This window comes from Rhincodon typus, chromosome 7 (genome assembly GCF_021869965.1).
Source record: "Rhincodon typus isolate 14 chromosome 7, sRhiTyp1.1, whole genome shotgun sequence".
In the NCBI taxonomy this organism is placed as follows: Eukaryota; Metazoa; Chordata; class Chondrichthyes; order Orectolobiformes; family Rhincodontidae; genus Rhincodon; species Rhincodon typus.
In genome coordinates this window covers 43,568,407-43,593,119 of record NC_063338.1, presented here as the reverse complement: position 1 = coordinate 43,593,119, position 24,713 = coordinate 43,568,407, and the positions used below count along the sequence as shown (strand labels likewise).

At 41.2% G+C, this 24,713-nt stretch overlaps 1 protein-coding gene across 1 annotated transcript in view; it reads right to left on the bottom strand.

Annotated features, from left to right (window-relative positions):
* The window catches only part of cir1 (corepressor interacting with RBPJ, CIR1), a 45,823-nt gene that overhangs the window by 18,746 nt on the left and 2,364 nt on the right, over positions 1-24,713 (bottom strand). Inside the window, exons 2-8 of the mRNA XM_048599439.1 lie at positions 23,380-23,474; positions 19,617-19,690; positions 19,467-19,477; positions 19,296-19,354; positions 14,957-15,005; positions 8,609-8,726; positions 93-199 (exon numbers count right to left, since the gene is read on the bottom strand). Coding sequence (XP_048455396.1) covers positions 93-199; positions 8,609-8,726; positions 14,957-15,005; positions 19,296-19,354; positions 19,467-19,477; positions 19,617-19,690; positions 23,380-23,474 — 513 coding nt within the window. The remainder of the gene's footprint in view (positions 1-92; positions 200-8,608; positions 8,727-14,956; positions 15,006-19,295; positions 19,355-19,466; positions 19,478-19,616; positions 19,691-23,379; positions 23,475-24,713) is intronic.

The following is a 24,713-nucleotide window of genomic DNA, read 5'->3' as shown; positions in this document are numbered from 1 at the left end:
TGTGAAGATCAGGAGCGCCTAATCTCATTATTCACCTGAAAATGGTTTTCTGCCAAAAATCATTTTATGTTCGCTTCAGAAACACAGAATACCTGTGATGGGTCATTTGGAGTTGTATTCCTCCCCAGTACATTTTGTTTCAGTGCAAATCCACTGTTTCTCATCTCTGCCATCAGCTCTGAGGGATGCATTGATGGACCTGTTTAAAAAGGGCACACATATCAATGCTTATTAACATTTGCCTACATTTCGGTTTTATTTCACAATGGGAATTTACTTGCTTCTTTGTTTAAAATAGCTTAGATAAATCAATTCAAATAATCTTCTGCTGCGCAAATGATTAGATATTATTCTGCAAAACAGCTGCTAGAGAGCAAAGAATACCAACTAGCAGCATTTATCTGCAACACAGCAGGAACACATTTTGCAAAACTTTCAGAAGCATTGTACTAGGGAATGGGCAACATTAAATTGAAGCTAGTCGTAATAGGCACAAAACATTTCTTAAAATGTTTATTGTAATCTTGCAAAATTATTGAATGAACAAAACAAGCAAGCTGATTACGCAGGTGTAGTGTCCATTTCAGAACAACTTGAATTTATATAATGACTTTAATGTAAAATATATCCCAAGATGCTTCAAAAATGAAAATGTGATCAATGGTTATCAAACCTCAGAGGGAAAAATCAGGAGGGGTGAACAAAGTTTGATTATAAGCCTGAACTTCTATCTTATGAACAAGAAAGACAACTAAAAAGATGAAAAGGATTAGGAAGGGAATTCCAGAAACATTGAGGCAGTTTAAGGCTTGGCTGATAATAGCAGGGCAGAGGCCAGGGTACAAACACACATTAACAAAAACAAATGCTTTGGGAGAAACACCCTCGCCCTCCAGTTATAATCTGAAATGTGTAAGTAACTAGGTAATTTGTGTGGTAGGTAGGATTTTGTAGATCAGGTCAGGATTTGTTGCCCACCCTCTCAAACAAGTGTTGCAAGTTGCATTCTTGAATTGGTGTAATCTGTTGCAAGTAGAATCACAGTGCCATTGGGAGTTACTCGATTTTGATCTCACCACAGTGATCAAACAGCGATAATGTTCCAAGTCAGGATGGTGCATGGATTGGAGAAGAATTTACAGATTATGGTTGTGTTCCCATTCATCCACTCCCCTTGACCTTCTGGGTAAGAGAGACTGTATTTTGAGAATGTTGTCAAAGAAGCCTCGGTGAGTTGCTACAGTGTATCTTGTATATAGTACACACTGCTGCCATTGTGTGCCGGTGGTGGAAGGAATGAATATTCAAGGCAATGCAAATCATGTCAATCAAGTGGTCTTCTTTGTTCTGATTGGTATCTACCTTCTCAAATATTGTTGGCGCTGCAATCATTCAGGCAAGTAGAGAATATTTCATCATATTCTGAACATGTACCTTTTACATGATGGACAAACAATGAAGAGCCAGAAGGTGAATTCTTTGACTTGCTCTTGTGGCCACAGTATGTATATGGATAGTCCAATTCAGTTTCTGGTCAATAGCAACCTCCAGAATGTTGATAGTGAGTATACATTAGTGAGGGTAATAACCAGGGAGGGACCAGTCGCAAGGGAACAGGTTAAAGCAGGGGCTGAAAAAGAACATTTTTGTTTTCCTGGTATTCATTTGGGCAAGTTGCGAATCATCTGGGACTCGGTGTCAGATACCACAGCAATAAATGTGGAGTCAGTAGAGAAGGAAGAAGGGGAACTGTGCTTTGTCTGCACATACATGGAGACCAAGCCTGTGCTTGTGGCTGATGGCACTGAAGGATATAAGTACGTAAGAAATATAAAGCAGGAGCAGGAGAAGACAATACGGTTTGTCAGGTCTGTCCCACCATTCAATATGATCATGGCTGATTTTCAATTTCAATTCCACAATCCTGTCCAATTCCCATCTCCCGTGTGTCCCAAAAGTCAAACTCTCTCAGCCAGTGGAAGTCTGATATAAAGAGCCTCAATATATTCGCTTATATTACAGGAGCGTCAAGGCTACTGACTCTACCCACTGTCCCTGATCTAACACTTCTTCACTAGCCCCCAGCTTGTTCCAACATTGGCCTAACCAGATTCCCTGGTCAGCTCTCTTCTCTGAGCTTTCATTAGCTCCTGCATGGGATCCTTTGTAGTTCAGTTATTATGTTACCCCATTTTTCATATCCAATAATTGCATTATAACAGATCTCACTGTATAGTCAATAATGCAACATCCACAACCTCCTTCAGTACCTAAAAAGCTGAATAATGTGGATGCTGTAAAATAGAAATGGTGGGAATTCTCAGCAGCTTGTGGCAGCATTAAGTCCCTTCCTAATCTTGAACATTTCAATAAGATCACCATTCTTCCATCCAAAGAACATAGTCCCAAATTACTCAGCAGTTAGACAAGGAAGAAAGCAGGTGCAAAGGATAGATCTTTCCTGGATTCCGCAGTTAACTGTGTAGGAGTGGGGAAATAAGCGGTTTATTGAAGGCACAATTTGAACAAGCAGTACAGTAGGAAATAACTAGCAATGAAGAAAAAGCAGATCAAATCCCCACGGGAGTTAAATTGGATAGCCCAAAAAAGTGAGCGAGAATCATCTTCATGCTGTTTGTTTAGGAGCACATTGCTGTGTACAGCTAGCACCAACTGTGCTATTCACTGCACACGGCAATGAGGTGCCTAAAATCACTAGCACATCTTGAAAGGGAGGTACTGGAGCGGGTGCGGGAGATGTGCAGGTAGCCAATTTCAGCTAGAAAGAAAGCAGTGAAAAATGACACTTGAACAAGAACAAACATCAAGATTTTTGGATACTGCCCTGGGAGCTTCAGTTGAGGATGTTCAAAGGAGGAGGAGTAATGATTTCATAGGATTCAGAAACATAGTCAAAAGGCAGTGGAAGCAGGTAGCTTGGAAGCCAATGTCAGCAGCAACACTCCGAATGTCATGCCTTATGAAGGCCTGAAATGAATGGTCAAGGCCAGTGAATGCACCTTTAAATGTCATATCACCTAGCTGCATCATTAGCATCTGTTCCTGCTCAATTCATTACTCAGCGGCAATAATTTATCAGGATTTGTACCTTACACCCATATGGTCCACCTTACACTCACAGACTCAGCAATGCTGCATGCATCATCTCTCAAAACGTACATACACTGACAGCAATTCAACCATGACAGTTTTACCCAAACACATTGCATCACACACACTTACTTCACTCTCTTGTGTGGGAAGAGGTGGTGCATAACTAATGTAGCAGGAACAAAGTAGAGGGACAAGACACAGCTGCACATCCTACTCCTCCTTTCCCAGAAGAGATGCTGTTGATCCTTATTGAAACTTCTATTGCTAAAGATATGGCCAATGCACCTAAATCATTGAAGATGACAGCATTTTCATATACTCAGACACTAGGAAGGAGTGTGCTGCAAAGAAGAAAAGGGTCAAGAAAATCATATGCCCAGCTCACTGGAGGAAAAGGTCATAGACAAGATTTGCTGCAGAGGACTCAGATGAGGACTTCAATGGTGCCGACAGTTGAAGACTGAAATACTTACATGACAAAGTGCTTGGTGCCTTAGGAAGCCTGCCAGTATGCCAGTACTATATGCTTCTTGATATTTAAGAGTCCAGCACCAACACTGCAGAGGTTTCTGCACAGCTTTGAACACATCGATTGCAGCAAGAAGTCGGCGGCATTTGCACACTTGTGGACACAAACATGGTGTAGTGTCCGAGTCTGATGTCTGATGTCTAATGTCTGAGGTTTGAATGCAGTATGAGCAGCTTTTATCTGAATGTGACAGTGGAAACTCAGACTGCCGTTATGCAAGGTCAGCTTTATGCCAATACAAGCCAAGACTGCTGCCATCATAGTTACATAAGCCAGCTTTAACTCAAGCCAGCAGGGTGTATAGAAGTCTAACAATCTGTCCTCAAACATATCACTAAGATTGCTGAGGCGTTGCCTCAGAGGAACAACAATGGTTCAATAGAGCACAAACATGCTGTCGTCTCCCAGAATGACAGGATTAGAGCCCCCGATGTTGGCACTCGGCCTTGCTGTTGCCTGTCACCCAGCCAGCTGAAATGGCTGCCACCGCTGCAGAGATAATGTAGCTTAAGGTTGCGTCCCCAAGTTCAGCCATAGTTCCCTCCAATAAAATTCAACAGCCTTCCACCATCATGTTGCAGCCACTGATGTATTGTGTAGGAGCAATAACACAGGGAAAGGTACATGGAAGTCGGGCATCAAAGGAATGCACAAGGGATATTTAGTTGATGTTTGCTTTAAGCACGGCCTAATTTAATTTATAAATTGATTTGCAATAGTGGATTTTATGTTTTGCATTGTGGTCAAGAGATGATTGCATTGAGAGGGATTAGTAAATGGGGAACCTGGGGTTGCAGTTAATGAATCACACTTAAATTAGTTCTTCACCTGCTGCTTGAGCATAGAATTCCTAGTGTGGAAACAGGCCCTTCAGCCCAACAAGTCCACACCGACCCTCAGAACATCCCACCCAGACCCATCCCCCTATAACTCACCTAATCTACACAACCCTGAACTATGTGCAATTTAACATGGCCAATCCACCTCGCCTGCACATCTTTGGACTGTGGAAGGAAACCAGAGCACCCAGAGGAAACCCACGTAGACACGGGAAGAATGTGCAAACTCCGCACAGACAGTCGTCTGAGGGTGATATTGAACCCTCCCGGTGCTGTGAGGCAGCAGTGCTAACCACTGAGCCACCGTTGTTAGGGTTTTCACTCCACCCCACCTATAATCTTCTTGGGGGAAACCTCCCTGCTGTTTGCAGTCAAACCTAGCACAATGGAAGAATTATTTAGAGGTTAATTATCTCAGTTCCAAGGCATCAGTGCAGCAGCTCCTCAGGGTAGATAATTTTAATTACCTGTTCATTCATGTCATTACACACCTCTGGGGAAGGTGGAACTTGAACCCATGATTTTTGGCTCACAGATAGAGATACTACAGCTGTGTCACCAGACCCTGGTTCCTTAAGGCAGATAATTTCATCAACCTGTTATGACACACCTCTAGAACAGGCGAGACCTGAACACAGGCTTTTTGGCTCAGTGAATTTTAAACAAACTGTTCTATGTTCTTTCACAGGATGTGGGATGTCACTGGTTAGGCCAGCATTCATTGCCCACTCCTAACTGCTCAAAGGCAACCACATTGCTGTGGGTCTGGAGTCACATGTAGGCCAGACCAGGTGAGGATGGCAGATTTCCGTCTGTGAAAGACATTAGTGAGCCTGATGGGTTTTTATGAGAATTGACAATGTTTCATGATCATCAGTAGATTCTTGATTCTAGAAATTTTTTCTTGAACTCAAATTCCCACCGACCGCTGTGGCAGGATTCAAACCCCAGAACATGAGCAGAGTTTCTAGATTAATAGTCCAGAACTAATACCACTAGGCCATTGCTTCCCCTATAACACAGTATATATACATATATTTGCACACAGAAACAGGCCCGTCAGCCCAACATGTCTGTGCCGACCCCAATGCCATTCTAAATTAATCCTATCTGCCTGCAAATGGTCGGTATCCCTCTATTCTCTGTCTGTTCATGTGTCTATCTAAACGTCTCAAACTTTATTAACATATTTGCTTCTACCACCTGCCCTAGAAGGAGGTTCCAGTCACCTTCCACCCTCTTGTGCAAAAAACATTCCTCACAAGTTTTCTGTAAACTTTTTCCCTCTCCCCTTTACAGAAAGGATGCTGTTAAACATGAGGGTGCAGTAAATATTTACAAGGATGTTGCTGGGATTGGAGGGTTTGAGCTATAGGGGGAGGCTATTTCCCTGGTGCTGGTGTTTGTTCCCTGAAGTGTCGGGGACTGGGGGCGGTGACCTTATAGAGGCTTATATAATCATGAGGGGCATGGATAGGGTGAATAGGCAAGGCCTTTTTCCTAGGGTGGGAGAGCCCAAAACTAGAGGGCACAGGTTTAAGATGAGAGGGGAAAGATTTAAAAGGGACTTAAGGGGAAATTTTTTCACGCAGAGGGTGATGCGCGTATGGAACGAGCTGCTAGAGGAAGTGGTGGAGGTGGGTACAATTACAATATCTGGATGGGTATATGAATAGGGAAGCTTTAGAGGGATATTGACCAAATGCTGGCAACTGGGACTTTGTCAGATTGGGATATCTGGTTGGCACAGATGAGAGGGACTGAAGAGTTTGTTTTCATGCTGTATGACTCCATGTCCCCTTATATTTGACATTTCCAAGCTGGGAAAAAGACTCCAACTATCCACCCTATCCATGCCTCTCCTAATTTTATATACTTCTATCAGGTTGCTCCTCAGCCTCCGACGCTCTAGAAAAAACAATCTAAATTTGTCCAACTTCTCCATAGAGCTAATACACTCCAATCCAGGCAACATCCTGGTAAACCTCTGCTGTATCCTCTCCAAGGCCACCACATTACAACCAATATATACTTTATTACAAACAACAGAGGTCCCAGCACTGACCCTTGCAGAACACCACCAGTCACAGACCTCCAGTCAGAAAAATACCCCTCCACAACTACCCTCAGTCTTCTATGACAAAGTCGATTTTGTCATTATTGATTCCATGGGACTTAATCTGAGGGACGTTGTCAAATGCTTTCATACAGTTCATGTGGACAACATCTACTGCCCTATCCTTAATCATCTTCAGCACTTCTTCAAAAAGACTTAAACAAATTTGTGAGACAAGACCTTTTTTTATTCATCAATAGGACGTGGGCATCACTGGCCAGGCCAGCATTTACAACCCGTCCCCAATTGCCCAGAAGGCAGTTAAAGGTCAACCACGTTGCTGTGGGTCTGAAGTCACACAGCAAGACGAGGTAAGGATGGCATTAGTGAACCAGACGGGTTTGTGCTGACAATCAACAATGGTTTCATGGTCATCATTAGATTCTTATTTAAAAGATTATTATTGAATTCAAATTCCACTATCTGCCATGGCAGGATTCAAACCCAGGTCCCCAGAACATTACCTGGGTCTCTGGATTAACAGTCTAGCGATAATACCATTAGGCCATCACCTACTCTCTCCCTGTATAAAGCTATGCTGACATCCTAATAAGTCTATTCTTCTCCAAATGCAGGCAAGTCCTGTCCCTAAGAATTTTCTCCAATAATTTCCCTTTCACTGATGTAAGTCTCACTGGCCTATCCCTGTTGTCCTTCTTGAACAAAGGAAAGACATTGGCTATTCTCCAGTGTTCTGGGACCTTACCCGTGGCTAAAGAGGATATAAAGATCTCTGTCAAGGTCCCAGTAATCTCCTCCCTTGCCTCCTTCAGTACCCTACGGACACGTCTATAATAATGTTTTTCAAGACACCCAACACCACCTCCTTAATATGGATACATCCTAGAACATAATTTACCCCTCTCTAATCTTACCATCATTCATGCCTTTGTCTTGGTGAATACTTATGCAAATGATTCATTAAAGGACCTCTCCTACTTCCTCTGTCTCTACGCATAAATTATCTCCTTACTCCTCGAGATTCTCCTTAATTCAACATGCCAATGATATTTCATAGCCTCTTCTAGCCCTCCTAATTTCTTGTTTGAGTTATTTGCTGCTTCTTTTATACTCAAGGGTCTTGTTTGATTTCAGTTTCCTAAACCTGACCTATGATTCCTTTTCATTTTTGACTACAAATGCACCACAAGAACCCCTTAGTTCTTCAGAGTAAATTTTTTTCCCCTAATCAACGTGTGCAGAGATGTTATTACACATCTCTGGAACAGGTGGGCTTGAACACAGGCTTTATGGCTCATATTTACAACACTACCACTACACCACAAGAGCTCCTTTGCTCCTTGGGGTATATATTTTCTAATCAAACTGATCAGAGACGTTATTAAACATTAAGCAGGCCTTTGGCAGGGACACTACCACTGTACCACAAGAGCTTCCTAGTAATGTCCTTGGCCAAACCATCTTCAGCTGCTTTCTAATCACCTTCCCCCATTATAATGTGAGAACTATGAATGTTTGCTGATGATTGTACAACATTCAGCACCATTCATGACTACTCAGATAACGAAGGGGGTCTATGTTCAAATGCAGCAAGGCCTGGCAATATTAAGGCTGGGTCTGACAAGTAGCAAGTAGCATCCAAGCCACACAAGTGCTGGTACTGATGGGAATGTACATAACACTATTCAGATTACGGGCAGTCCTGAATTTACAAACGCCCAACTTAATGAATGCTCATACTTATGACTGAGTTCCCGCACAGTGGTGCATTATTAACTTAAAAGATCCGACATGTTATGTTAGCTCATACATAAGAATGGCTACTTTGCATTGTAGGGTATTGCGTTTTGACTTACATAAAAATCAACTTCTAAATGTACTAGGGAAGGGAAACCCACTTGGTAACAAGGGACTGCCTGTAGTTATGTACTTGGGTGACTGGGTTACATCTATGCGATCCTGCTATGAAGGGTTATCTTTTTTGGGACTAAGACAAATAATGCAAGATGAGATACCAGGATGAGATGAGATTTGATGCATCATACATACCTGCACCATCTGTGGAAACTGAGCTTGCATTAATTCCAGAAAGACCAAATAGTGGACATTCGCGGTCTGTATTCACATGGCCCCACTTATGACATTTAATACATCTAACATTCCGTACCTAGATAGGAGAAGCACATTATTATTTAAAAAGATAAGAGAGTTGGCCAAAAAATTTACTTTCATATCTCGAGACAAAGTTTCCCAGCTTGAATATGCTTTTTCCAATATGCTTTTTCCAGATGAAACAACTATTTTGTCAAGCAAACACTGTGTGGATGCTTGGGATCGGAAGACAAACAGAGTGCTGGATAAACTCAACAAGACTGGCAGTATCTGTGGAGAGAGAAACAAAATTAACAAGCTGATATTGGACACGAAACGTTAATTTGGCTTTCTCACCACAGATGCTGCCAGACCTACTGAGTTTCTCCAGCACTTTTTGTTTTATCCAGTCAAGCAACAATATATCAGAACTAAAGATGATTTATTTAATAATACTTCTTTAGATGGTGGAAGGAGAATTAGTATTCTGCATCATTTGGCCCTTGAATGCAACTCCCAAATGACCAACATTACTTTGTTAAATAAACTTGCACTTTACAATGCAGCAAACTGGTATATCAAGAGTGTGCACAGTAGACAATCTATATCACAAGATTAAAACCAGCTTGGTGCTTTATATTTGTAAAAATGCAATTTTTTTTTCTCTATTCATTTTTGTAGGATGTGGGCATTGCTTGCTGGCCAGCATTTATTGCCCGTCCCTAGTTGCCCTTGAGAAGGTGGTGGTGAGCTGCCTTCATGAACTGCTGCAGTCCTCCTGCTGTGGGCTGACCCACAATGCTATTAGGGAGGGAATTCCAGGCTGTTGACCCAGCGACAGTGAAGGAATGGCAATATATTTCCAAGTCAGGATGGTGAGCAGCTTGGAGGGGAACTTGCAGGTGATGGTGTCCCATATATCTGCTGCCCTTGTCCTTCCAGATGGAAGTGGTCATGGGTTTGGAAGGTGCTACTTGAGGATCTTTGGTGAATTTATGCAGTGCATCTTGTAGATAGTATACACTGCTGCTACTGAGAGTCGGTGGTGGAGGGAGTGGACACTTGTGGATTCAGTGCCAATCAAGCGGGTTACTTTATCCTGGAGGTGTCAAGCTTCTGTAGTGTTGTTGGGGCTGCACTCACCCAGGCAAGTGGGGAGTATTCCATCACACTCCTGGTTTGTGCCTTGTGGGTGGTGGACAGGCTGTGGGGAGTCAGGGGGTGAGTTACTCACTGCAGTATTCCTGGCCTTTGACCTGCTCTTGCAGCCACTGTGTTTACGTGGGGAGTCCAGTTGAGTTTCTGGTCAATGATAACCGACAGAATGTTGATAGTGGGAGATTCAGTGATCGTAACACCATTGAACGTCAAGGGGCAATGATTAGATTGTCTCTTATTGGTGATGGTCAAAGCCTGGCATTTGTGTGGCACAAATGTTACTTGCCACTTGGCAGCCCAAGCGTGAATATTATCCAGATCTTGTTGCATTTGGACATGGGCTGCTTCAGTGTCTGAGCAGTTGCGAGTGGCCCTGAACATTGTGCAATCATCAGCGAACAACCCAACTTCTGACCTTATGATGGAAGGAGGATAATTGATGAAGCAGCTCAAGATGATTGGGTCTAGAACATTACCCTGAGGAACTCCTGTAGGGATGTCCTGGAGCTGAGATGATTGACCTCCAACAGCCATGACTATCTTCCTATGTGTCAGGTATGACTCAAACCACCAGAGAGTTTGCCCCCTGAAACCCACTGATTCCAGTTTTGCTAGGGGTCCTTGATGCCACACTCTGTCGAATGCAGCCTTGACGTCAAGGGCTGTCACTCTCACCTCACCTCTGGAATTCAGCTGTTTTGACCATGTTTCAACCGAGGCTATAACGAGGTCAGGAGCTAAATGGCCCTGGTGGAACCCAAACTGGGCGACACTGAGCAGGTTATTGCTGAGCAGGTATTGATGATCGACAGTAGACTGATGGGATGATAATTGGCCAAGTTGGATCTGTCCTGTTTTTTAAGGTCAGGACATACTTGGGGGCAATTTTCCACATTGTCGGGTATATACCGGTGTTGTAACTGCACTGGAACAGCTTGGCTAGGGGAGCGGCAAGTTCTGGAGCACAAGTCTTCAGTACTATTGCTGGAATGTTGTCAGGACTCGTAGCCTTTGCAGTATTCAGTGTCTCCAACCGTTTCTTGACATTATGTGGAGTGAATCGAATTGGCTGGAGACTGGTATCTGTAATGCTGGGGACTACTGGAGGAAGCAAAGATGGATCATCCACTCGGCACTTCCAGTTGAATATTGCTTCAAAAGCTTCAGCCTTATCTTGTGCACTGATATGCTGGGCTCTTCCATCATTGAGGATGGGGATATTTGTGGAGCCTCCTCCTCCAGTGAGTTGTTTAATCGTCCACCACCATTCACGACTGGATGTGGCAGGACTGCAGAACTTAGGTCTGATCCATTGGTTGTGGGATCACTTAGCTCTGCATATCACTTGCTGCTCATACTGTTTGGCATGCAAGTAGTCCCCTTTGACACCGGGTTGACACCTCATCTTCAGTTATGCCTGGTGCTGCTCCTGGCATGCCCTGCTGCACTCTCCATTGAACCAGGGTTGATCCCCTGGCTTGATGGTAATGGTTGAGTGGGGGATATGCCGGGCCATGAGGTTACAGATTGCGCTGGAGTACAATTCTGCTGCTGCTGATGGCCCACAGCACCTCATGGATGCCCAGTCTTACTTGCTAGATCTGTGTGAAGTCTGTCCCATTTAGCACAGTGATAATGCCACACAACACAATGGAGGTCATTCTCTTTGTGAAGGTGGGACTTCGTGTCCACATAAGCAGCGTGCGGTGGTCACTCTTATCAATACTGTCATGGACAGGTGCATCTGCAGCTGGCAAGTTGGTAAGGATTAGGTCACGTTTTTCCGTCTTGTTTGTTCCCTCACCACCTGCCGCAGACCCAGTCTAGCAGCTATGTCCTTTAGGACCTGACCAGCTCGGTCAGTAGTACTGCTGCCAAACCACTCTTGGTGGTGGACAATGAAATCCTCCACCCAGAGTACATTTTGTGCCCTTGCCATCCTCAGTGCTTCCTCCAACTGTTGTTCAACATGGAGGAGTACTGATTCATCAGCTGAGGGAGGATGGTATGTGGTAATCAGGAGGTTTTCTTGCCCATGTTTAACCTGAAGCCATGAGACTTCATGGGGTCCAGAGTCAATGTTGAGGACTCCCAGAGCAACTCCCTCCCTCCTGTATACCACTGTGCCGCCACCCCTGCTGGGTCTGTCCTGTTGGTGGGACAGGACATATCCAGGGATGGTGGCATCTGGGACATTGTGATATACATAAATGATCTGGAGGAAGGTAGAGATGGTCTGATTATCAAGTTTGCAGATGATACTAAGAATGGTGGAGTAGCAGATAGTGAAGGGGACTGTTGGAGAATGCAGCAGAATATAGATAGATTGGAGAGTTGGGTGGAGAAATGGCAGATGGAGTTCAATCCAGGCAAATGCAAGGTGATGCATTTTGGAAGATCCAATTCAAGAGCGAACTATATGGTAAATGGAAAAGCCCTGGGGAAAATTGATGCACAGAGAGATCTGGGTATTCAGGTCCACTGTACCCTGAAGGTCGCTACGCAGGTCGATAGAGTGGTCAAGAAGGCATACGGCATGCTTTCATTCATCGGACGGGGTATTGAGTACAAGAGTTGGCAGGTCACGTTACAGTCGTATAGGACTTTGGTTCGATCACATTTGGAATCCTGCGTACAGTTCTGGTCGCCACATTACCAAAAAGATGTGGATGCTTTGGAGAGGGTGCAGAGGAGGTTCACCAGGATGTTGTCTGGTATGGAGGATGCTAGCTATGAAGAGAGGTTGCGTAGATTAGGATTATTTACATTAGAAAGACAGAGGTTGAGGAGGGACCTGATTGAGGTCTACAAAATCATGAGAGGTATAGACAGGGTGGATAGCCAGCAGCTTTTACCCCCCAGAGTGGGGGACTCAATTACTAGGGGTCACGATTTCAAGGTGAGAGGGGAAAAGTTTAAGGGAGATATGCGTGGAAAGTTCATTTACGCAGAGGGTGGTGGGTGCCTGAAACGCGTTGCCAGTAGAGGTGGTAGAGGCGGGCACGAGAGCTTCATTTAAGATGTATCTAGACAGATACACGAATGGGCAGGGAGCAGAGGGATACAGATCCTTGAAAAATAGGCGACAGGTTTAGATAGAGGATCTGGATCGGCGCAGGCTTGGAGGGCCGAAGGGCATGTTCTTGTGCTGTAATTTTCTTTGTTCTTTGTTGTATCGTCTGTAAAGTATTATTCCGTGAGTATGACTATGTCAGGCTGTTTCTTGACTAGTCCCAATTTTGGCACTAGCCCCTAAAGTGATGAGGACTTTGCAGGGTCGACAGGGCTGCTTCTGTTGTTGCCTTTTCCGGTGCCTAGATCGATGCCGAGTGATCTGTCTGGTTTTGTTTCATTGAGACTTTGTTGCAATTGATACAATTGAATGGCTTGCTAGGCCATTTCAGAAGGCAATTGAGAGTCAACGATATTGTCATGGGTTTGGAGTTACATGTAGGTCAGACCAGGTGAAGGACATTAGTGAACCAGATGATTTTTTTCCAACAAGCGACAATGAATTCATGGTCATCAGTAGATTCTTAAATCCAGATTTTTTTTGTTGAGTTCAAATTGCACCATCTGCTGTGGCAAGATTCCAGTCTAGGTCTCCAGAACATTACATGGGTCTCTGGATTAATAGTGTAGTGATAATAACACTAGGACATCACCTTCCCCTAATTAAAAAGGTTGAATTGTATTGTGCAACTGTCAGTTCTGATATAGAATCATTTTTGTTTGAAGGATTCTGAACTTTATTTACAATGAACTCATTTTCTTTTCTTTAAAGTTAGATTTTTTTGCATTTATTTGCTTGGAATCAGGAGTTTTACTCCCAATTCCCCTCATCATGTACTATCTAGACTGTTATAATGCATTCTGATCCAAATATTGATGTTGACATCACCTAACATCTAAAAATACATGTGGTAAATGAGTGCAGATTTTTGCAGCGCTTATAGGAATTGTTCTACAGTCTCTCAGAAATGGATGGCAAATTTAATAACAGCAAAATACTGCAGATGCCAGAAATAAATAAAAACAAAAAAGTGTTAGAAATGCTCTCCAGGTTTGAAGAATTTGTGGAGAGACTGCTTCAGGTTAATGAATTTACAATGGATCTTAACTAAGTTAGAAGCAAAAGGTTTTAAAGCAGTGAAAAGTAGGGCAGATAGAATAGGACCAATAAAGAAAGACCTGTGATTAAGGAATATGGAGATTAAATTGTAAAAGAAAATGCCTAGCTCAAAAGGAAGTGACAAAAGAGGAAAAATAAAAGTTGTGTCTAGAGGTGGTGTGACTGTCAGAATTGAATAGCTGCCAACCGAAAGCAACCTACTTTTCACTGCTTTAAAACCTATTATATTTCTAACTTTGCCCCAAAACAAGAGTAAAACCAAAACCTGTGGAGCAAATAAAACAAAACGGAGGCAGAGATCATGGTCTGAAATGGTTGAACTCAGTGTTGAGTCAAGATGGCTGCAAAGTGCCCAGTTAAAGGATGAGGGACTGCTCCTCAGCTTATGCAGAGCTTCAGTGGAACACTGCAGGAGGCTGAGAATGGAGCTATCAGGATGGGAGCAAGTGGAGAGTTAAAGTGACAAGTGACCAGAAGACTGAGGTTTGTTTATAGTCTGAACAGAAATATTTGGCAGTGATCTATCAGCCTGGGTTTGTTTTCTGTAACGTAGAACGGGCTACATTGCGAGCTGTGAACAAAGCTTAGTAAATCAAAAGAAATACACTTAAATCATTGCTTCATCTACGATGTGTGTTTGACATTTTGGGCTCTGAAAAGGTATTAGGGCAGGTGTGGATATTGTAACATTGGTTCCTTCAAAATTCCTTCAGTAGGCAAGTGAAATGTGTCTATAGTGGTGGTATCTTACTGGAGGTGGACATTAAATACAAAGGCTGGTGAAGTAGAAGACAAGAGACACTATTGTGGATCTGGGAGAGAGGGGAAAGAGGTAACAAGTGCAAGAAATGGACCAGTCATGGTTGAGGATCCAGGTAAACATGGTGCAAGGGAAATCCTCTGTGAAAAAAGGAAGACATACCAAAGACCTGGTAAGCAAGATTGTGTTTTCAGAGTGGATGCATCAGAGAAACTGTAGGAAGCTGTTTTTATGGCCAAGTGCAAGTCATACACACCTGGATTCCAAAAGGTTGGTCTCTAATGTTCATGTCATCCTTGGCATATCTGGTATCAATTAAAAAAAAAGTATCATTTAACATATTCATCTATGGTTTCGTAGTACTCAATTATCATAATCTTCTACTTAATTTTAAAAGAGCTCCTGAGATACCTTTTTGAGGCAGAGAGATGAAATCACATATGGCAAAGGGTGGGTCCTCAATACAATATCAGGAAAAATAAAACATTCGATATACAAGTTACAATTGTTTAATCAAGAACACGTCCTAAGTGACCTGTTCCCCTGGAGCAATTTCTCCTTTAAACAAGGAGATGACCAATTTGCTTATTTTTATTGCTGTTCAAATCCCATTTTTTGGCTGGTGTTGAAAGGTAATGCTGCAAAGATTTGTAAAAAAGCATAAAGAAAGAAAATGGGAAACTGTAGGACAGTGAGCCTTACATTTAGTAGTAAGCAAAATGCTACAATCTGAGGTGTGGTAACAGGGCACATACAAAATTATAGCATGATTAAACAGATGTAACAAGAATTTAAGAAATAGAAACAGTTTGACAAATCCTTTTTGTGGACGTAACTAGTAGGATTGATAAAGGGGAAAAACAGTGGATGCATTGTATTTTGCACATAAAAGGGTATTGCATAAATTATGACTCAGGATTGAGGGTAACTGGATTAATATGGTTGTGGATTGGTTAATGGACAGAAAACAGTATGCATAAGTGGTACATGCTGCAAGTTGGCAGGCTGTAACTAAAAGGATATTGGAAGAAACAATACTCGGATTTCAGTTACTAACAATCTATATGAGTATCATAGAGGAGTGGAATGTGTGCAACGTATCCAAATTTGCTGATGACACAGAGTTAGGTGGGAAAGCAAGCAGTGAAAAGATCACACATAGAGATGTGGACATTTTGGGCAAGTGGGCAAGAACATCACTAATGTTCAATGTGACAAAGTTTCTACTTGAGTAGGAAAAAAAAAAGGGAATATTTTTGAATGGCGAGAGGCTGAGAAATGTTAGGATTCAGAGGGAGCTAGGAGTCCTTGCAAACGAATCAGAGAAAGTTTAACTGAAGCAAGATATTAGAAAGGGGAATGGTATATTGACATTTGTTATAAAGAGATTGGAGTATCCGAGTAAAGAAGGTCTCTACAGTTGTGCAGGATATTGTTAGGTCAGACCGAAGTGCTGTGTGTACTACTGGTCCTCTTGTCCAAAGAAGCCCTACAGGATGTGCACAAAGTCTCATTGGACTTGTTCCTGAGATGAAGTGATTGTCCTGAGGAGAGATTGAGTTGGGTGGGCCTTTTTCCTGGGATTTTGAAGGAAGGGAGATAATCTAACAGAAAATTACAATCAAGACAGATAAAGGATAAATGATTTCCGGATTATGTTCTCCGAAATGCTGGCATCTGAAATATGGTATTGGGCAGTACAGAACATGGGGATAGTGTAGAAAGTGAGAAGTGTGAGGATGTCTGCAGATACAGCAAAGGAAAACAGGTTCCCTGAGCTGCGAGCTACAAGTTAGATAGGCAAACATACATAGTCATGGATAAACAACAGGAGAGTGGGATCAATAGTATATCTTTTAAAAAGAGATGGCAGGCAAAAAGGACCAAATGGCCTCTTTCCGTGCTGTATGATTTTTTGTGTTGCTCAGTATTAGATGGATAGTGATAGTGACTCAGAGGAAGGTGGTCCTGAGCAATGTTGAGGCCCTGTGGAACAAAAGACTGTCCAAGGTATGGAGAGGCAGGTAGACAAACACAACAGCAGAGTGCTAACATTGAAGAATTCTGTAGTAAGGGATAACAAACTTTTGTTTTACACAGTCACAATTAGAGGTCCCAAATGGTATATTGCCTATTTGGTCAGGGTGAAAGACATCATAAAATAAATGGGAACACTACAGGAAAGGAAGGAGACCAGCAAAGTATTGTGGTTCTTACTGGAAACAAATTTCACAGACAAAAGTACATTTAAGGTCTTGTGGAGGGAGTTTAAGACCGCAAGGTAGAAATCTCTACCTGTTTCCCGTGACATGAATGCTCCATTGAAGAGATAAAGATCAGAAAAACAATGCATGACTGCAGGTTTAGTGCAGGATTGCAAGGCTCACATTCCTAGAATATTGCAAGAAGCAACAGAACAAGGAGGAATAACCTTCACGTGAACTAAAATGGCATCAGTGCTCTTGTTGGGAGGATAAGTAGAGCAGGATTTAAACTATTACAGCTGTGGGAAATCATCCAAACATACGAACCATAAAAGATCACAAAATAAATATATTAAATGCAAGTTCAACGTATGGAATTCTATAAACAAAGGTAGCTGATTAAATTAGGAACTTATTCAATAAAGGAGAGAGACATAAAATAGGAAACCATAGACCAGTTAGTTTAACATCTCTTGTTGGGAAATTGTTAGAATCTATTATTATTAAGGAAGCAATAACAGGACATTTGGAAAGTCAAAATATAATCCATCAAAATCAGCATGTCTTCAAGAAGGGTCAATTGTGTTTAACTAATTTGTTAGAGTTCTTCAAACATGTAACAAGCAAAGTGGATAATGGGGATTCTGTAGGTGTAGTATATCTGGACTTCCAGAAGGCATTTGATAATGTTTTGCACAAAAGGTAATACACAAGATTACATGGTAATTTATTAGTTTGGATAGAAGATTGGCTAACCATCAGAAAGCAGAAAGTCAAGATAAATAGGTCTTTTGCTGGTTGGTAAGATGCAATTAGTGGGATACCACAGCATTCTGTACTTGTGTCCCCAACTATTTACAATCTATATTAACGACTTGGATACACAGAAAGAAGATACTGCAGCAAAAGTTGCAGATGACACTAAAATAGATGGGGAATTAAGTTGCAATGAAGATAAAAGATATTTACAGATAGATATGGATAGGTTAGGTGAATGGGCCAAAATATGGCAGATGGAATTTAACATGGATAAGTGAAGTTATTCATTAGAGGAATAGAAAGGCAACTTATTATCTAAATGGAGAGAAACTTCAGGGTGCTTTGGTGCAGAGATCTGGGTGTCCTTGGGCATAAAATTGCAGAAAACTAGTATGCAGGTACAGTAGGTAATAAGGAAGGCAAACGGAATTTTGGCATTTATTGTTAAAGGATGGAGGATAAAAGTGGGGATATTTTGCTGCAAATGTACGACGCATTCATGAGAACACCTGGAGTTCAGTTTTGGTTCCCTTACTTGAAATAAGATTTAGTTATATTGGAGGCAGTTCATAGGAGCTTCACTAGAGTAATTTCTGAGATGAGGAGTTTGTCTTAAGAAAGATTGAACAGTTTTGGTCTTTATGCTCGAGTTCAGATGCATGACAGGAGGTCTAATTGAGATATACAGATGCGAAATTAGATGTAGAGGTGATGTGGGGCAAAATAGAACAAGAGGTCACAGCTTTAGGGTAAGGGATAGCAGAATATAAACTTCTCTCAAAGGGTCATGAATCCATGGAATTCACCAACCCAGAATGCGGTGGATGCCGGGACATTGAGTAAATTTAAGGAAAGATTCTTAATTAGTAATAGGTTGAAAGTTACGGGGAGCAGACAGGAAAGTGGAGTTGAGACCAAGATGAGATCAGCCATGATTGTATTGAATAATGGAGTATGCTCGAGAGGCTCAATGCCTACTCCTGCTCTTAGTTCTATTTATATCCTCATGTAAGAACATAAAGCATAGTCAAGTATTTAAAGGGAAGTTGAAGATGAAAAAGGGACCAGTAAAAGACCAACAAATCTGAAAATGGAATAGGTTTTTTATTAGCTTATAACTAGTACTTTTAAACAGAGCAGTTAGGAGTATTCAGAAGTAAAGGAGAGAGTCTAATTATGTACGATGTAGGCACATTGAATTTTTGATTTTCTTTTATACAAATGACAATAGAAGTGATAACATAGGTGCATTGCAAGAAAATGAAGAAGAATTGTTATAAATAATTGTTTGTAAAGAATATTCCTAAGAAAACTAAACTCAAATTACCCTGATAACATGAATCCAAGGTATATTTGAAGGACATCAGAGATGAGATAGCAGAGGCTCTAACCAAAATATCCTGGAGTAGCCAATGTAAAACGTTTTCATTTAAGATGAGCTGGATAATTATAAATTGGATGTCATCAGTACTGGGCAAACTCTTGAGAGTCCATAATTTAAGTTAAACGAGTAAATATTCAGAAATGTTTGGTTTATTTTTCAAAATAACTTCACAACAAACAAATGTATTAATTTCTGCCTATATCTTTAAAGTAGAGGGATGTCAGCAGTTGCCATGGAACACTACTTACTTTTCTCGTGGTGCAACCTTCTGCCATTCAAACTTGTATTCAGTCTCTCCTTCTTCTGTCTGCAACAACACATTCAAACACTTTAGCTATGATTATATGTTAAAATCAAAAAAATTTCTTCAAATTTCCAAACATTTATCTTAAATGGAGAAATTTATAATATAATCTTACCTCTTTGTTCTCTTTGTTGCGAGTCAATTTAGAAAAAAGGAAATTGTGTTAGTTGCTATATACATCAATACAGAATGTTAAAACAGAAAGAATGATGATGAAAATTCAATACATGCAGCTGGTCTAAATACACTTGTTAAAGAATCTTACCACTCTTTACTCCTGGAGGTGCCTCATACATAAAGTTAAGCCCATTCTTCACACGTTCATCTCCCATGAGTAACCTTAAAAAATGCCAGTTTTCCATTTATTAAGGAGTTTAATCTTTAAAACACAGTATTGTTTCTTTATGTATTTTTATACATCTGTGCTCATTTTAAAAAGGTATCCATTTGTTTAAGAGAATATGTACGTGCAAACAAACTTGTATAACCCAAGCAGTTCTAGAAATGTCTCACTATGAACAATATCACAGGAAGTCAACAAGTGAAATATTAAATACCATTAGCAGGAAAAAGATAAAGCTATGTGCTTATTTCAAAGTAAAGCAGGAAATGAAGGCTTGAGGGCATAAATGAAAATTAGTGAAATGTAAAATTAGAGCAGTTATCAGGAACACCATCTTTATTCAAGCAAGATAGCAAAAACAAAAATTTGGGAAATATTCTAAATACAGTTTCTCATCAAAATGGGAAAGTCAGGGTAATAGATGAATGAGCTTTGATGGACTAAACTGGTTCTCCACTTTCTTGATTTTTCTTCTGTCTACCTGACCATATTGGGTTACTGCTTTTTGATCACAATGTTCAGTTAAGATGGTCTCACATCATTTGCCAAACTACAAGATGCCATTTGTTCAATATTTCATACCCAAATTATTACATTTTTCAATTTCTGGACAGCTAGAGACCAGATGTTCCCTGAAAGATGCATGCCTGAACCCTTCCAGAAGTTCTGAGACACTGACTTTGTGGTAATTGCCAGGAAGTTCAAACAACTGAGCAATGAAATCCTCAAATCCTCCAGTGGAAACATGAAATCCTCCAAAAACACAACACTGAATTAGAATCTGAAACAGCAGAGGGCACCGAATCACATACCTAAAGAGTTAACCAGGGAAAAGTTGGGGGAATTAAAATCTGGTTTATGATAAAGCTAACCCCACAATCACTGCACTGAAACCCATCAGCCCAAACAGTGACAAGTGAGCCAAGCCTCTGCAACCGTAGCAGATACCAGACTTGCTGCATACAGACCAGACTGGAGACTCATCTTCTCCTCCTCCTCATCCAATCGTGGACCTAACTGCCACCTGCCTCCCAACTAGTTCGAGATAAAACCTCAACTCTAACATCCACCCCTCCACCTCTGGACCTGACCCCGACCCCCTCCCCGGCAGGTTAGATCCAGACCCTCTTCCCCGTCTCTCTCTCATCCTGACCAAACTCTCCTATCCACCTCTAGACCCAATGCAGACAAAACTATCCACCCTCTCTGAGGACCTGACCCAATCCGCTCCCACCTCCAAACTAAGATAAACCACAACTACCCCACCCCACTCTGGACACCCAAGATCACTCCCCAACCTGATCCGCCTCGTTTCTAACTTACCCTGCTACATTAGCCATTCTACTAGCCTACCCATCCTGCTTCCTCACCTAGTTATCTCAATCCAATATTTTTATGTACTTTACGGACTCAAACTCAAGTTGTTCAAATATCCCACAGCTGTTAATAAATGAATGAACTTACCAGAATACAGCAGATACTGCTGTTAAAATTAGGGTGTGGCTTGGCTTCCCCCGACTCTCCTACACTACAAGGATTCAGCTGGATTGAAGGTATGGTGTGTGCATTTCTGAGGCATCCAGCATCAGGGATTGGACCCAGAAATGCTAGTGACGTACAAAGGGTGATAAAGTAGGTGTAACTGCAGCAATCTGATGACGAATGCTGTTGTTTGAAGATGCAGACCATTACATGAATATCCACCTGGAGCAGCGTTGTTTGCATCCAAAGGAATCTCGTTTGTGTCACACAGAAGTATAGGTCCCAGAGTTATGCTCCAAATAGACAGGAAGTAATCATCCAAAAGCAGATTCAAGGTGACAAATGCAGGGTGGACAATTACTTTACATGAATCAAATTGCTGGATTATTTCATAGCTATCTCTGGACACCGAAGAGAAATCTAGTGCTTTTGAGTTGACAAATTACTTTGATTTCCATAAGTCTTTGAAAATGAAAATTTTACAGACTTTTAAGCAGACAGTAACAGAATCTTGACTGCCTAGAGTTAAGGTTCAGCATGATGTTAAATATCCAAAAATGCGAATGCGTCAAAAACCCAACATAACCTTTCACTTCTGACCTTTACTAGGGTGCATTCTGAGGCATGCAAGAAACCTGCTTGCAGACGTTAGGTCGGTATTTTAAATTAACGCAGCCTTTAAACCAGAATTCTGGCTCTAACAACTGGTCCACTAATTTTGTGAGCCATATGAACATGTCAGATTCTGCAAGATTAACTGCAGCAGTGGTAGCAACACCAGCAGCTACTTCTGCCACAATCATATTCTTCTGCAGAGGGGAAAGTCCAACTAAAATTCCAACCTAGAAGTCAGCAGCCAGCCAAGACAGCAGGGGGAGCTGAATTCCAGATTCAATTTTGGAGCTTGTACCTAACAAGGCCTCTCTGACCCGTGTTCCAGAAGTAAAAATAGCAGAAGCTATTTTCCATTTTGCTTATATTTATCAGATACCAAAACACACATTTCCATGATTTTTTAGAATTCACTTGTGGGATGTGGGTGCCATTGCCTGTTCCTAGATGCCCTTGACAAGGTGATGGTGAGCTGCCTTCTTGAACCACTGCAGTTCACGTGCTGTAGATTGACCCACAGTGCCCTTAGGGAGGGAATTCTAAATAAAACATCTGTGAAGTATGGTATACATGTATCTCAATTGTAGAGATAGAAATATATCTGAGTTTGTTTTTGTGATGAAATCTGTGGCAAAGCTTTCGTTTTTGAAAAGAAAGATCCCAGTTGAAAAAGGTAAACTGGATTGGGAAATTGAGTTTCTTTAGCAATTGGGGAAAAAAACACTTGGAAAGCAAAACTTTTGGCTGGGACTATGTATTAGGAGTCAGAGCCATTTGAGCTTAGTAGAAATTGCCAGTCCAAGTGGTGCAATATAGGCAAGTTGGAAAAAGAACAAAGTTTAGATCCAGAAGCTCAGAATAAGCAAATACACAGTTGCTGAAGCTGTTTCATTACTTGAAGATAACACTGATGGATTTAGGTTCTGAAAATGTGTATCACTTTTGGTGAAGACTGTTGGCTGAGTGTTGCTGATGGCTAAGAAATTAGGCCAACTCTTAGGAGAAGGAGCTGAAATTTTTTGTAAGGGAGTCAGAATTTTGAAGAACTGTGTGACTGATGGCATATATGGTAAGTGAGCTGTCAAGTCAACTTGTAAGATTTGCCTTAATCGTATTGGCCTTTTAAAGTGCAATATATAATTTGAGCACAATTTGCCTTTTCATTCAAGTTTAACTTATTTTGATTGGCATTTCAGAGTGTAGGTAATCAAAAAAAAATTAATATTTGCTGTGTTTGATTCTTGTATTGTAATAATTCTTCTGCTCTAAACTTTAAAACCTTGTGACTTTTTAAACATAAAAACTTGGGATTTCAGGTGTATTCCACTTCAAAATAAGTTACTGGTCTTGACTGTGATCTGGTCTTAAACTTTCTGGTCTCAATTTTCTATCCCCATCTTTCCCAGATCATCCATAGAAAATCAGCTGAATTGAGTTGAGGAAATTAGGCAGGGAGCGGAGGGTGGGAAGGAAGCATGGTAAAGATTGCAGATAGAAAGAAAAGTGAAAAGCCTAGGCTTCACAGTGCAAATTAGTAATTTGGGTTAACTATTAAGAGATCAAAAACAATTAAATGGATACAAATTCAAACCTGTTATCATATACTTCTTGCTCTTTTACATATTGTTGCATTAGTTCTTCTTGTTTCTTTTTCTCATAAGAAATTTTTTGTTCTGCCATCCATACCTGAAAAAAGATACATATCAACTTATACTTTTACACACTCAACATTGCTTAACACCATATTTATCAGAACAGAAAAAGTCTAAACTGTTTTCTCAAGTGGCTGTAAACAATCTCACAGACTACTAAGGGAATTCTCCTAGTGTCCTGTCAAGATATATCTCTCAACCAACATCACCAAAATATAAACAATAACTGGTAATTTATTTTGTGAGCCCTTGCAATGTGTAAATTGTTATATTCCCCTATAGTCCAACTGGGACTACACACCAAAACAGTTTGGAATGCCCCAAGGTTGTGAATACTATATATAATGGAATGTTTTTATGTTACTACACAAACTCAAGTCTTTCAAACCTCTAGTTCCAAAACTGACTTATAAAGCAATATGCAGTGTATTCAAATAAATCCTAATTTCAAGTAGTAAAACAACAAATACATGCTTAATATGGTGATAGAGACAGCCATCCAATAGCATTAGATAAAAACATAAAACATAGGTCATAATTACATTGACTGAGGTAGGGGTAATAATGTTACCAACCATTCAGAAGATGTCTATACTGAAGATAGACAACTCCAAACCACCTTCCATTCAATAGCACTTCTGATACTGAAAACCTCCCTTTAGAATACATGTACGTGGAAAAACACACTCAGCACAGAAAAGAAGCAATTATGAAGAGTGACCAAACATCTGGACAAATGACTGAGTTTTACGGATAGTTAAAGAGGGGAGAAAACTAGAGTGAGAGATGGGTTTAATTCCAAAGACTGGGACCTGTGAGGGTGAAGGCAAAGCTCCCGATGGGAGGGTAGCACAAATCCTGAAATGTGCGAGAAAGATTTTGATGGTAGAAGGTTAAAGGAATGGTTAGGAATAGAAGCCATAGGAGGGTGAGAATTTTAATTTGGAGGTATTGTAGGAACTGCTTATTATAAAGCTGATAAGGAAATTCAGAGCTGCTGGCAGACACTGAAAGACATGTCTTGGTACAAAGGTTTTTTCCCCTCAACATTTCTGGGTTGTGCCAAATTTCTAAAACACTGCGCTTCCAAACAGTGAGTTAAATTAGTTGACTATACTGCACCATACTAGGAAGCTACTTGCAATGGATCCCTACATTTATGCTGAATTTGCTGCATACTTGGCATGTCTGAGTCCAGTGCAGATTCATGGAGGTGGCGGTGGAGGCAAGTTTGGGCCCAGCAGCATCGGCGAGTTGGGCCCAAAGTGGACTC